This window comes from Danio rerio, chromosome 10 (assembly GCF_049306965.1).
Source record: "Danio rerio strain Tuebingen ecotype United States chromosome 10, GRCz12tu, whole genome shotgun sequence".
In the NCBI taxonomy this organism is placed as follows: Eukaryota; Metazoa; Chordata; class Actinopteri; order Cypriniformes; family Danionidae; genus Danio; species Danio rerio.
In genome coordinates, this window is record NC_133185.1 from 42,636,218 (window position 1) to 42,650,752 (window position 14,535).

The 14,535-nt window shown below is 36.8% G+C and overlaps 1 protein-coding gene across 11 annotated transcripts in view; it reads left to right on the top strand.

Annotated features, from left to right (window-relative positions):
- msi2a (musashi RNA-binding protein 2a) overlaps positions 1–14,535 on the top strand; it is a 288,870-nt gene that overhangs the window by 6,630 nt on the left and 267,705 nt on the right. For 6 of the 11 annotated variants that reach the window (XR_012385766.1, XR_012385767.1, XM_073913422.1 and 3 more), the window contains 1 exon segment: positions 3,214–3,255. The exons of the other annotated variants lie outside the window; for them this stretch is intronic. Coding sequence is in view for 4 of the 6 variants with exons in the window: in XM_073913422.1 (XP_073769523.1) it covers positions 3,214–3,255 (42 nt within the window). In the remaining 2 variants the exon portion in view is untranslated. 11 annotated transcript variants of the gene reach the window in all.

Here is a 14,535-nt window from a genome sequence, read left to right on the forward strand (position 1 = left end):
TAAAGCAACTTTTTTGGAAATAGGCAAATTTTATAAGTCACTTTAAGTAAAACAAGAGTTATTGCCAGCCCTACAGGATAATAAAACAACTTTTAATTTTCTGCCAGTTTTGACACAAAATGTAACTAAAGAAGAATCCAGCTTTTAAATAGAAAAATGATTTGAAAGCCTTTATTTTAAATTAAGCGAGATGCTATTGGTCTTATCCAATTCAATCATGTATGCTAAGCTAAAAGTGCGCCTGCCAGACTCAAAGGCAGCGTCCGAAATTGCCTACTATTCAGTAGGTACTTGAATTTAAATATACTACTCCACTGTTAAAAACGTATGTTCTATACCAGGGGTGTCCAAACTTGGTGCTGGAAGGCCAGTGTCCTGGAGAGTTTAGCTTTAAACCTAATCAAACACACCTAATCTACCAAATCAAGCTTTTACTAGATATACTAGAAACTTATTGGCAGGTGTATTGAAGCAAGTTGGAGGTAAACTCAGCAGGACCGAGTTTGGACACCACTGTTCTGTAAAGTATAAATGTGAGAAGTATGAATGGAACTAGGATGTACTACATCCACCATTTTGTCATGATCACTTGAACTACTCATGTCAGTTGCATCATGGGATAGCGTAGTGTGCATCAGATGCGTACTTAAGAATCTCCCCGGAAGTAGTAGGTAATCAAGGTACTTCTCAACTTTTGTTTTTCGAGTTCTATAAATACTACTCGTCTCGCTTACTGTTTTTAGCGTACTATATAGTATGGGAGTTTGCGTTTTTTTTTTTTTTTTTCAGATGCAGCCCAAGATTGAATCCTAACTGCTGAACTCTAGGGGAGTTCAATTTAGGAAAAAAAAAGTGTTCCTATAAATCTTTAATGGCCTGAGGTTAAAATTTTTAAGGATGCGTCAAATTTTCTGACTAAAAAAAAAAGAAAAGTTTTTTTAGCTGAAAGGGGAAACTTGCCAAAAATGAGCTGGGAAACAAGGTTAAGCTGCGTCACAATGACCAGTGCACTTTTTTTACTTTCCTTTCACATGTAGTCACTGGGCGATGTGAAGAATCTTTCGCACTGGACGAGGAAATCTCTGCGCTATGAAACACATTCATTTCAATGCGCTATGAAAAGGCCGTTTAGTTGCTGCATTGACCAAAGTGCAAGAGCAACAGAGTTTGGTCAAAGTTCAAATTAACTTAATATTCTTCTCTGTGGATATTCCAATCATGAACCCATATACTTATCAATGGATGAAGTGTACATGCTCACCAAAATGGAAAGTGCACTCAATTAACATGCTGACAGGACATTTATTTATAGTATACTTGTTCCTGCTGCTTGCAATCGGACTCTTGTGCTGTCATGACAATGCTGGTAAAATAACACTTCTCCCACTCATTTACTGTCAAGAAAATGTGTTTTTTTTTATTGGCTTTGTGTTTTTTGAAATCAAAATGCTAAAAAAAAATTTTTTTAGTTAAACTTTCTCTAAGATTTATGAATAAATAATTTGGTGCAACAGAGCTTATTGAGAACTTGGTCTTAGATGCATCTCCTGTGATTTGGTATTTAAAGAAAAATGAAAAACTTTGACCATTTTTTTATGGTTGAGTAAGTTTACTTGTATTTTGTGTAAATGTTATATAATTGGTTGTGCTTTTGGTCCTCTTACACTGGTATTTAACATTGTCCGCTTGTGATCAGATGCGCCAAAAAAGATGTTAACACCAGATTTAAACGAGGCCACTATCTGAAAGCAATAAAAGGCTACTAACACATTAAATTGTTACTGCTGAGATGGGAGAAGCTCAGTAATTGCTTCATCTTGAGATACACAGGACTTTATTTACACAACGTGTGCTCGAGTCTAAATTACATATTGGCTTAATAACTGCTGTCTGCTGTTTTATTTAGATTATCACTAGGTTTTAAGATCTATATTTTTTTAATGTCTGTTATTAGATTGTCTGGCTGAATGGCTGTGACCACAGCTGTTTTGACTGATCTAGCACCAGCAGTGTTAGCATAACCTCTGTTTGTACTAATAGGACTAATAAGTGATGACCTCTGAGGTTTCCATAAATGCAGCGTATCGATTTGATTGGAAATCAGACAACTGGATCATTTGTGAATGAATAAACTCAAAACCCTGAGCCTTTATTTATAGACCTGGTAAACCCTCAAATAGCATTCAGTTTATCTGTACATTAATCAGAATGGGATGTTTGCTCTCAGGCTGTAGAGGAAAAAATAAGCTCCTAATTTCTTCTGATTTGAAATTCAAAGCGTAATATTGTTTCTGCTCACATAGGCTTGTTTCTATGGAGTAATTGAGGTTGAATTGGTTAAGCCTCAGGCTAATTGCTAAAACGAATCGCTACATGAAATTCATCACCGAGAAGGTTTCCATACCCAGGTGTTACAAAATTCATCTCTCTAATTGACCTGATTTGGGGAGATAACAATCACAGCTCAGTCAAATGGAATTATGGGAGAAAAAAAGGTGAAGTTCAGTGGACATCAGTGTGTCATTTCAGAGAATAATTATGCTCCTGGCATCCTAGCGAAAGGACACATCTATATTTTAGACGGCCAATATATTCATATAAACAACACTCGTGTAGAATAAGCAGAGAAATGACTCCTTGTCCAGCAAAACAGTGTGTGTGTGTTTTATTTAGAAAGACTCTGTGTCTGTAATGATACACACTTATATGCTGCAAAGCCCTCAGGCAAACGTTCAAATCTACACTAGGAGTTTTGCTACAATCTGAAGTCTTTGCCTTGCTGAACATGGACAAGTAATTTCCTGCAAGAGCCCAATTTCGATCTGTTTATGTTTTTCCTCTTGACTACGTCTGGCTGTATGAGATTGTTCGAAACTCCTCTTTATAAGAGGCTGTATTAAGGCGAAGGCAAGACAGTGTGACACTGGAGCATGAAATAGTTTCTCTGATAATTCTTTCTGTCTGCACACCTTCAGCAGATGGAGCACAAACTTAAATTAACAAGATGACAAGCCAAAGAGTTAATGTCATCCTTCTAGTGTGGCCCATCCATGCTCGTAATTTTTCATTCCAAAGCTCGATGGCGTTGATTATTTCTCAAAGTGTGAAAGGCTTTATTGTAATGAATTTAGCTCTGGGTAACTGCATTCAAATATGACTTTGCTTTTTTTCCCCATCATCATCATCATTCTTTCTTTCTCTGTTTGTGCACAGATTGATCCTAAGGTCGCCTTTCCTCGACGTGCTCAACCCAAGGTCAGACTTTCCAAACTTTTGCTGACGCTTTTGCTTTTCAAATGTTTTGTTTTGTGCTGCAGACCTATGCATTGTAGTGCGGTCAGTGATGCGTGTGTCCATCTGAAGTGATTTGCAGGGATTTGTGGGTAGTGCTCTTGATTAAGTGTCAGTGTGTTGGTCTCTTTTGTGCTAATGCAGTTCTTCCTCTTTGCTCTGTAAATTGGTCTGAAGCTCAGAGTGTCCGCCCAAGTGCTGCTGTCCACTCTGCCAGGTTCCTTCTTTTTTGTCCCACAACAAACACAGATCGATAATGGATTTTTTTTTCTTTTTTCTTGGTTTTGAGTGCCTCAGATGACTTTTTTTCTTAGCTGAATGGCTCAGGTTTCAGACAGGAGGAAAGTGCTCTGATCCAGGGCATGTCTTCGAAATCTGTTGGCATGCATTTCCAAAATTTCCAGACAGTTCTTTCCCCTTCCTTATTTGCCGGTTTTGGTCTCTTAACCTTTTCTTTTGCAACATCAAGAACGGCTCAGACGTTCCCCCCACCTCCTCCGGTCCCTGGATTCCTGTTGAAACAAAGAAAATACATTTTGCTCCAAGGCAGCACTGTTATTTTTTTAACGTTTGTTTTTTTGTTGGACCCCCTAAACAATATGAACTCCCCTGCAGACGGCAGGTTATGAGAACTGAATTGTCAATTTCAGGGAGACACGGACGGGTTTCTCTCTCTCTCTTGTACCATTTGCAGTGTCTTTTTCTTATAACATAAAGGCTAATACACTTCTGTAGTGTTATTTTCTAAGCAAACATAAAAAAGCAAAGTGCATAATTGCAGAAAGAACTGTATTTATTTTAGTGTGAAGCAGAGAACACGGATTTTAAGGGATCTTAAGGCAATAGGATTAAGGCAGATCTATTGGCAATGCACTGGCTTTTTTTTTTGTATGTAAAATTGATTTTAGACCGCAAGCAGTCAGCTAATCGTTCTTGTCACACATCTTGCCTGCACTCTGCAGAAACGGTGGTGCCTGTGTTTATTTCTCAGTGTGAGGTCCATGTCCGCTGGAGAACAAGAGAATTTTTTTGTACCATGATTGTGGCTCTTATGTTGTTTATGGACTCGTTGTAGATGTTCCGTGTTATTGGTGATTGAAGTTTGTATGGAGGTTTGGAGAAATGTCTTCTGTATTGTTTGTATTAGAGTTACGAAAAGGTGTGGTGGCTTTAATGAGTCTCAAGCAGTGGAGTTCTCCTTTGGGTCATCCGCTTTCAGATTTTTTTATTTGTCATGTCTGAGGCTACATTTTATTAGAAAAAAATAAAAAAATCACATTCACATGACATTTACAAAAACAGTGCACATTTGTAGATCCACAAAATTGCTGTATTCCAAAAGTGCTGTATTAAATATGCCAGGCCAATATTTGGCGCTGTTACCTTGTTAGCAAACAGCACCTGTATTGAAGTGACGTTTTGCCATTGGTGGCTCAGAGCTGGTGTATATGTTTTCTAAACATGTAATATTCCAGCCTGATCTCACGAGAAAACGTAGGTATTTTATGTTTTGCCAGTTTAGTTGCTAATTCTTACCAGTTCAGTCGTACGAAATTATACGATTTTAAAAAGGAGGTTTTGCACCTAACCCACCCCTAAACCCAATCGTCATTGGGGCATGAGCAAATCGTATTAGATTGTACGAATTCATACGAATTAGCCACAAAATAAAGTTACGAATTGCCGTGAGATTGTGTTGAATATTCGTATACATGACATTGTCATTTTTAAAGACTCTTGTTTTCAAATGTTTACATTAGGGGTTGTGCAGATTAGTTGATTTGGTTGACATTGATGCTCTGCCATGATGCTTTTTGATTGACGTCGACTAGTTGTGCTGTGCAGGTCACATGGTTCTGCCATGAACCATGACAGGGGTGTAACATGAAGGATGCGTAACTTGTAGTAGAGGCGTAACTTGAAGTTATCGAGAGAAGTGAAAACTAAGTTGTCGGCAAGGTGGTGCTCTACCTATCACAATTATTAATCTGTACACCTATTTTATTATTATTTATTGTGTACACCATCCCCAAGCCCAATCGTCACAGTTATTAACTTGTACACCTACCACAATCTTAAAACCAACCACCATCATTATTAACGTGTACACCTTCTCCAACCCCAAACCCAACCTTTACAGGTATTAACTTGTACACCTTTCACAATCTTAAACCCAACCACCATCATTATTAACGTGTACACCTTATCCAAACCCAATCGTCACAGTTATTAACTTGTACACCTACCACAATCTTAAAACCAACCACCATCATTATCAACGTATACACCTTCTCCAACCCCAAACCCAACCTTTACGGGTATTAACTTGTACACCTTCCACAATCTTAAACCCAACCACCATCATTATTAACGTGTACACCTTCTCCAAACCCAATCGTCACAGTTATTAACATGCACACCTAACACAATTTCTAAATCCAACCTTCATACTTATCAACTTTTACTCCTACTTTACTGTACAGCCATGAGTTGTGGAGGATTTCGTACTGGACTCACTCCTCCATTGTAGCTGTTATTTGCAACTGTCATGACAAAATGGATGAAGTCCGCAAATAGAGTTGCTAAATGAATGAATTTAATATATTAAATGAATAGGTTGTGGATAAATTTGGAGGAAATGCATGAAAAAATTTGCTGAAAATGTTCTCTGATAAGTATTTCCGCCATCTTGCCAACAACATCTCGTGTGACATCTCGCTTTGTTCAATGGGATCTCAATAACTGCAAGTTACACCTCTACTACAAGTTGAACCCCCTTCATGTTAAGCCCGTCTTGCAGTGCGCAGACAGATAAACTTGCTTACACCCGAATATAGGTTCACTGCACTCAGATAATCAAAATGAATTAAATTTTATTTTTATTTTTGTCAGCATCAATTCACATCAACTTTGGGTGAACTTTAAATCATCAAACAGATGTCAGCCAGTTAGATTGCTCCATGCATCTGCTCTAGAGCGTTTATTAGCTTATATGTTTATGCAACATTGTAAAAGTATTGTGATTGGCTTTTGCCCTCTGCAAATCGTAGATGCTGATGTGTTTTGAAATTTGCAGAAACTGTGAAGTGTGCCGTGAACTTCATAGCATGTTTAAATATCATCCCAGGTGAACGTGGTAAAGATATACGCAGTAAGGAGACATCTGAAAACCAAGATGAGCCAGTAACCACGAAAAAATTTTGGCTCGCATCATCCTAGCGTTAAAGCGTTAAATACATGAGCAGAACTTTGACAGTAGCCATCCAAAGATGCAAATTAAATTTATGCACAAAACTGGAATATCGCATAAAACATTTGCGAATAAAACACAGATTTTATGCAAGGAGTCTAAGAGAACAAAAACGTCACTTCCTGATAAATTTCCGCCAAGTATCAAAAGAAAAATGGATGTTGTTGAGGATTTTTGTTATCAAATGATCTGTACTTTTTTATTTTATTTTATTTTATTTCGTAAATGCATTTCCATCGTAGTTTATGCACATTTTTTCTCATCGGATAAAGTTTATCCTACTCAATTGTGTGTATAATGTTTTTTTTTTTTCCTCTGCATTTTTAAAATTTAGATGCATCTTATAACATTTTACAACTTATAACAACACTGTAATTGTGACAATACTTTGGGTTTCATATTTACATTTATTGTAAATAAATGTACAAAAGTATATTTACTTTTTTATCCTACAATACTTTTTGTTGTGTTACTATTTAAATGTTCCTTTTTTGCTCTGACAATGTAGCTGTTTTCTATGGTACTGTTTACTTTGTTATTTGCACAACAGCACAAAGTACTGTGTATAGTGTTCAGCAGAAAAAAAACTGTACTGTCAAAGATTTGTTTTTATAAATTGAAATGTTGTGCTACTTAGTTTTAAGCAGAAGGAAAACCAGTACTGTATTTTATTTGTCAGATTTTGTGCAGCTGTTATTTTTTTTTTGCAGCTTTGTAAACAGGGAGGGAAACCCCTGTGTTTGAATTAAATTTTGCTCAAAATGTTTAATAAAGTTTTAATACGGGCTTTAACTCTTAAGTAACCATTTATGGGAAAATACCGGATGTATATCATATACCGTCATTCTGTGATATTTTGCCCATATCCCCCAGCCTTACTCCTTTCCTCCTCATTCCCGTCTATGAGGAGCTGAACTTCGTATCAGTGCATGAGAAAGATCGTGTTCGCTCCGCGCTCAACTAAAGTGTTTTTTTTTATATATATATAATTTTTAATATGTATAATTTTTGTCTATGCATTGCGCAACACAACGAATTGATTATGAAATTCGTTGCCAATGCTTTTAGTAATCGGATTTTTATCGTTTCAATTGATTCGTTGTTGCAGCCCTAGTTTGCAATATTCCAAAATGTGCATAAAAGTAGGTGGATGGAAACGCAACTAGTGAGACCGCTTTAGGCAGTCTTTATGCGTTATGTTATTATGAAATACTTTGCCATAAATTGGTGTGCTTTGTGCTGATAATGTATACATTATTTTTGCACTAAAAATATTTGTTATTGTTACATTCGTAGTAGAATGTGCAGTGTTCAGTGTGATGACTGCCATAATTTTGCACTAAAATTATCAGATTTTTGCATTTTTCAGTCCAAAATGCTGTTGTCATGTAAACAAACAGGCAAAACGCATTAAAAAGAAAATCCTGTTTTTGGCTGAAAACTTTATTTAACAGCTCCCGAGAATGTCTACATAAGATGTAAGTCTGTTCATTCTGTCTTTTACTGCAAACATTAGTCTTCAAAATGGGTTGACCGTTGAGTGACCGTTATCTCCTGAGAATTTTCCCAGCCAGCATTTGTTGACGGCGTTGTGTCACACTGCGATATCACAACAAATCATGGCGTGTCCCAACATGATTTTAATTGCCAGTGGGACTGTAGCCTCTTGTGTCGTTAAAAGAACTTTGAAAGCTTGTTATGAAAATGGAAGCTAGTCTGGAGTCTCTTCAGAAGAGGTGACCAGCGTGATTAACGGTTTCCTGTCTGCCTCATTAGCATGTACTGAGAACTGCCACTCAGCTTTAAGTTGTCCCTGATTACTAGAACTTGTGTGCGCTGGCTGTAGAAGACGACCGTTTAGAAGTGCTTCCATTTTTAAGGTCATTTCTGGCTTTAAAAAGAATAGAGGTTCAGCAAAGTTCAGTGTTTCCTATGGGGTATGAAGCCTTTTAAAGTACGGCGCAGGCGTTTCAACCAAACTCTTGAAAATGTGTACTTAACCATACAGCGATTTAGGCTTTTATTATTTATGACTTTGAGCTTTTATTAATTTGCTTAAACTTTTTTGGCTAATTTATTTAGCAGAGCCGACTCCATTAAAATCATTCATTTGCAGATTGTCTTTATGTTTTAGCAACAGGGAGTCATTGCAGCTTGAATTGATTGTGGTTTGAGGCTGAATTTGAGTACTGTATTATAGTTTTTATATTTAGTTCAGGTGTCTTACTGTGTTTCTGTTCTGATTAGTAAGTAACATAGAAACACAATTGATCAGAATCAGATTTTAAAGTGAAAACATGTTTTATATATATATTTTTAACTATATCCTTGCACTTGAAGACAGGTTCTCACAGCAAGTGAACTGCACTCAGTTTAATGAAGTACATTAGACATTGTCACTTTATAGCCTTTGATGAAAGCCTTTGTCATTAAAGGTTTGACATCCAGTGGTTGAACTAGGTATTGCACTCCCGGTTCAAAACACATGCAAGCACAGGAGCACCAACAGGAGCAAGCCTGATTTTCAAGCCTAAAGGCTGATTTAAGGCTGATTTAAGTTGTGTTCTAAATAAAAGCAACGGCACGCGATAGAATGAATATTAAATTTCTAATCAAACCCTCAAATTCATATTTTAGAAACTGCTTCAGCAGTTTAAACAACAGGATAAACAGACATTGATCACATTAGGTACACCTTACGTGCCTTATTCCGTGTTAAATGCTAATAATGTGAATTTATTAATATAAAATAAAAAAAGAAAAACAGGACATCTGCAATACAGAATATTTTGGTTTCAAAATCTCAAACCAGTGACCTTGCTACCCATTGTGCCACCATGATGCCCTCATTTAGCATGTACATTTAATAATGTTAACGAGATTTAATATGTATTAATTAGATTATAAACATACCATTTCGTTGGAGTGCAGAGTGCGCACTGTGGTCTGTGGTTCTGAAAGGTGTATTTAAATTTCTGTCATGTTTTGTCTGGTGCAAATAGCCAAATTGCTTGTCACTGTAACCCTGTGTCTTAACAACACGCTACATGACGAGATTTGCAATGTAACCTACTCATCTAATGTTGTTTACATTTATAATGTTTATATTATTTGCTAATTAATAACCTCATGTGGAACTCTAAAGCTGCATCTCATTTCAGAGGCTGCTACTGTCCACCTGAGGTCTCGTATACTTTGAAGGCCTTCATGACTGAATGAAATGCGCAGTTTTCCATCAAGGCAAATTGAGGTGCTGAAATATAATTGGCTAAACTTGCATTGGGTGGGTTAAAGGGACCAATGCACATGTTCAAAGCAGAATATCTGACTACAACATTGTTTCTCAGATAAACAAGTATGTTCACTTTGCATGTTTCTTAAATATCTGCAAACATATTATGATATTTTTATGCTTTAGAAGAGTTAACTTACAAACAGCACCTTTTGAGTTGCAAGTTTCAGCAGTGACATTTGCAGAAAATGTCTTTGTGAATTGGATAGTAGTTTGTTATCATAAAAAATGCCTTTTGGTATGTATTGTGTCTGTTTGGGACACTATGAGAAGTTACTTTCCATTCTTTTTGTTTTCTCCTTTTTAACCCAGGGGTTTTCTGCTGTTAAAGGTACCAGTAAATGAATGCTGACCTCTGATTCCCTCATCAATGCTTTTGCTCTCTCTCTCTGAGTCATTTTTTTCAGTTATGTCTGTCAAGAAACGGGCCTACTGCAGCTGCGCTTGTGCATGTGTGATGCTGCAGTTTCTAAAGTAAAACTCTCAGTTCTGTTTCCATCTTAAAAAAGGCAAAAAAACACCCTGAAGTGTAAATACAGCCCTCCAGCAGTGCGTGTGTCTGGCTTGTGTGGGTTTTAGTTAAGAAAAGAAACGCGCTTTAAAAATGGCACCGCAAAGCAGACAGGACGCCCATCGACTTTTTTCACGGAAAACAAGAAACAATCCGATATCTGGCAAAGGCAGCCCGGATCATCGAGAGGGAAAAGTCAATCAATCAGCGCTGAGCTGATGGGATCACGGTATCAGGACACCTCACTCTCACCTCATGGTAGAAAAGACTGTAACGGCTCCAAACAAGTGGCGAGGGGAGGGTGTCGCGGCTTCTGTTGTGAAATGATTTGTGGAAGAGATATAGGAGAGCGTAAATGTAGTAGATGAGCTCAGTTGAAGCAGAGGCCTAGCGATGACAAAAGTGTCTGTGTTATTACGCAGATGGAGCTAGTTTGAGTGCAGCTTACATAATTTCTTCGTCTTTTTCCCTCCCCCTCTTCCCTTCATCACCTCCCGTCATCACCACCACATTTATCTCTATAAATAAAGTGGCAAATGACCAGAAATAAATTGGCATATATTTGGATATGTAATATAACCAAGACACAGTTCACTCCAAAATAGATATGTTCATCATTACCCTCATGTTGTTCCAAACATGAGTGGCATTCTTTTTTTCCTGTGGAAGGCATAATATATTGCAATGTTTATATTTTGATAATGTCTAGACAATGTAAGCCATTGGGGGATAAATGTAGATTGGAACTTGCTGAAAATAAGTAATGCAATGCCTTGCAGGATGTGGGTTTTTGCAGATTTTAGGTATTTTTAAACTAATCCCACGGGTAGTGGAATTTCTGGAATATCATGGAGTTTTAAAAGGTCCACTCCAGACGTTGAAATTCGGGGAATCTTTTTTTAAATTATTTTTTTAATTACTTTTGTCCAATTTGTGGTATATCAGGGATTTTTATTTTTATATATGATGTTTAATTTGTTTTCCCAATTGTCCTGATGATTTATTCAGTGCCATTTTACTCCTTTACCACTTGTCAGCTAGCAGTCACTTGAATCAAACACAGTCACCATCTGTTCAAACGTCTCATGAACATCATACTGGTCATACATGTCATCAGAACAAAAAAGGGGTTTTAGCTATAATGCTAGTTAGCTAATAGGGATGCTCATAATAGCTTATTCATCGTTAACCGTAAGGGTGGGTTTTTAACCGATTAATGCTATCAGGTAACGATTAAAAAATGTTGCATAAATGTGCAAGACATTTGTTAACTTGCGGGATGGTAACACTTGCAACCACACGTGTTTACAGACATAATTTGTCAAAGAAGCAAAATGAAAGAAGTGTCAGACACAAATTAGACACATCAATTATTCTTTTTTTAAAAATGAAATAATTTAATATTCATCTGACCAGTTAACTGTTAATATTTGATTTATGGGCGGTTGTCAGTTGGCTAAATTAACCAGAAAGAGCATCCCCACTAGCTACACAGTAAATATTGCTGTAATATTACTGGCAATTTTGCTTAGTTTAACAAAACAAATGTTAATAAAATAATTTGTTAATTTTTACAGCAACCAAAATTGCCGTTAATACTGCAAATTTTACAACATAAATTTTTTTTACAGTGTATTTGACTAGGCTAGATACTCAATACTGACAAGCCCATTCCATTTTAATAAGGCAATTTAATCAAACTTTAACACTTTTTCCTAAACTGCAGTGTGACGACACACAATAAAATAGGTTGTTCTTCTGCTTGTTGATTATAATAGGGCAAGAAAATTCAGGTTTTTAATTAGTGAAAGTAAAGGTATTTTAAAAATTGGTTTATAGTGGCAACGCTGAATGCGGATGTCTTTTTTTTTAATAGGATTCATTTGGAGTTAAAATTATTTTATTAAAATTTAATTGTTTGTATATTTATTTATGTTTTTAAATTGTAAGTTGTAATTTTTAGCTTAACTATCACTTTAAGAGTTTATTTGTAAGCTCAGCAGACTGACCCGTCCCACTCTGCAGTGAATGGTTCACCTCATCTCTAGGGTTTTTGTTGTTGTTTGGGGGTGCACCTGCTATGGATTTCAGGTAACACTTGTCTTGAGCTTGGGTTTAAGGGTCTGGACTGCTTTAAAGTGTTCCTGCAGTGCACACACCGAGAGCATGCTCTCTGCTAATCAGGCTGATCAGTCTCTGGGCTGCTGGACTCACTGTGCTGATGAATCATGCTCAGGCCACCACACAATCTGCAGCTGCACAATTCTGCAGAAACTTCAGCAGAATTCAAGTCTCACACAATCGCCTTACGTCAGTTTCTGCCTTTCCTTTTTGCTCAACAAGAAACAGAATTTGCAGCCCTCTCTTTCTTTTGCAATGTCATAGTTTTTTTCTGTTTTGGAACAGAATATTCAGGGAGAAAATTTAATATGGGCTTGATTTTTATCCATCAATTGACCATTCGCAAACTCTGCCCCACTTCTCCATGTCCAACATGCTTTTAGTGGCAGCCATATCAATTTTTGTGCTCTCCCCAGGGAAATAGAGAATCATTTCTAAAAAAAAATGACAAAAGGGGACATGTGCAATATCAATAGAAGAGGGTAATTCAGGATGTGAGCAGAACTCGAAATGGGGAGAAAAAAAACATAAGATTGAGGTCCAGCCTTCAAGTCTAGTGACAGGCAGTTTGGATAATTTGAATAATTAAATATTACTTTGATTCACTGACATAATTCACAAACACATGCAAATAGTGGCATCTCGAACAAGACAAACCTATACATGCATCCAAGAAATGATTATAGACCGTAAAGATTAGTTAGTTGTTTGTCTGGATCTCCAGGGTATGTAGTTTAAGCTCATCTCAGCTGTCATCTTCAGAGTCCTCAGGTAGTTCTTTTGCCATGTCACATCTTAATAAGCTAAATTATGCAGGCTGTGTTGGTCCAATAGCAGAAAAGATTAATTCATCATTCTCAAGTCCTCGCTTTAAGTCATTATTTTAGTAATTGTGACTGTGAATCGTTGATTGACTGACTGTGATCTGTCCTTACAAACGTATACATTTCCTTCACTTCTCTAGGTTGAGAGAGGATAAATTTGTATATTGCCCAGCCGTTATGGGTGTTTTAAGTACTACACGAGCAAATTTGTCATGTTAATTGCCAATCTAACTGTTTCCTGATGCTTGTCCAACAACATGGCAAACTGTGATGGTGCGCTGAATATTGACGTTATGATTGACTGGATCGACTGGCGATTGGTCAATTGAGCTAGATCAGTTTGAAGGCAATTGTGGAACTTTTGCTTTAAAAAATAGTTTGGCCAAAAAAGAAAATTTGATGTTAATTGATTGACCTTCAGAACATCCAAGATTTCATCTGAAATTTTTGTTTCAATTTCTGTGACAGTCAAAGAAAAAAAACATACAGGCAAAACAAAATGAATACCTCCTGGTGTAACATTGATGTCTTAAGAAGCAAAACAATTAGTGTTATTGAAACCAAACATTAGGTACAACGTTACTGCCTATAATATCCACAGCCTCAGCAACTTGTACCGTTCATCAAATGGTACTTGTTCTTATCCTGGATGCTGTAACCTATATTAAAAAAGTAAGATTACAGACAGTTGAAGTCAGAATTTTTAGACCCCTGTTTATTTTTTTCCCTCAATTTCTGTTTAACTGAGAGATTTTTTCCAACACATTTGTAAACATAATAGTTTTAATAACTAATTTCTATAATAACTAAAAATTTTATCTTTGCCATGATGACAGTAAATAATATTTTACTACATATTTTTCAAGACACTTCTAAACAGCTTAAAGTGACATTCAGTGCAATAATAACAGCCCATAACTCATAACCAGCAGATGCCCTTCCAGCTACATCCCAGTGGAAGACGCTCCTTCACGCTCATACACAATAGCCTATTTATTTTATTTAATTTACCTACAGCGCATGTCTTTGGACTGTGGGGTAAACCCACGTGAGAACATGCAAACTCCACCTACTAATGCCAACTGACCCAATCGGGACTTGAACATGGGACCATCTTGCTTTGAGGTGACAGTGCTAACCAGTGAGCCATCGTGCCACCCTCTGCTCAGAACTTAATTTGGACAACTTTAAACAGTTTTTTCAATACTTTGATTTTGTTTTTGTACCCTCAAATTCAAGATTTTCA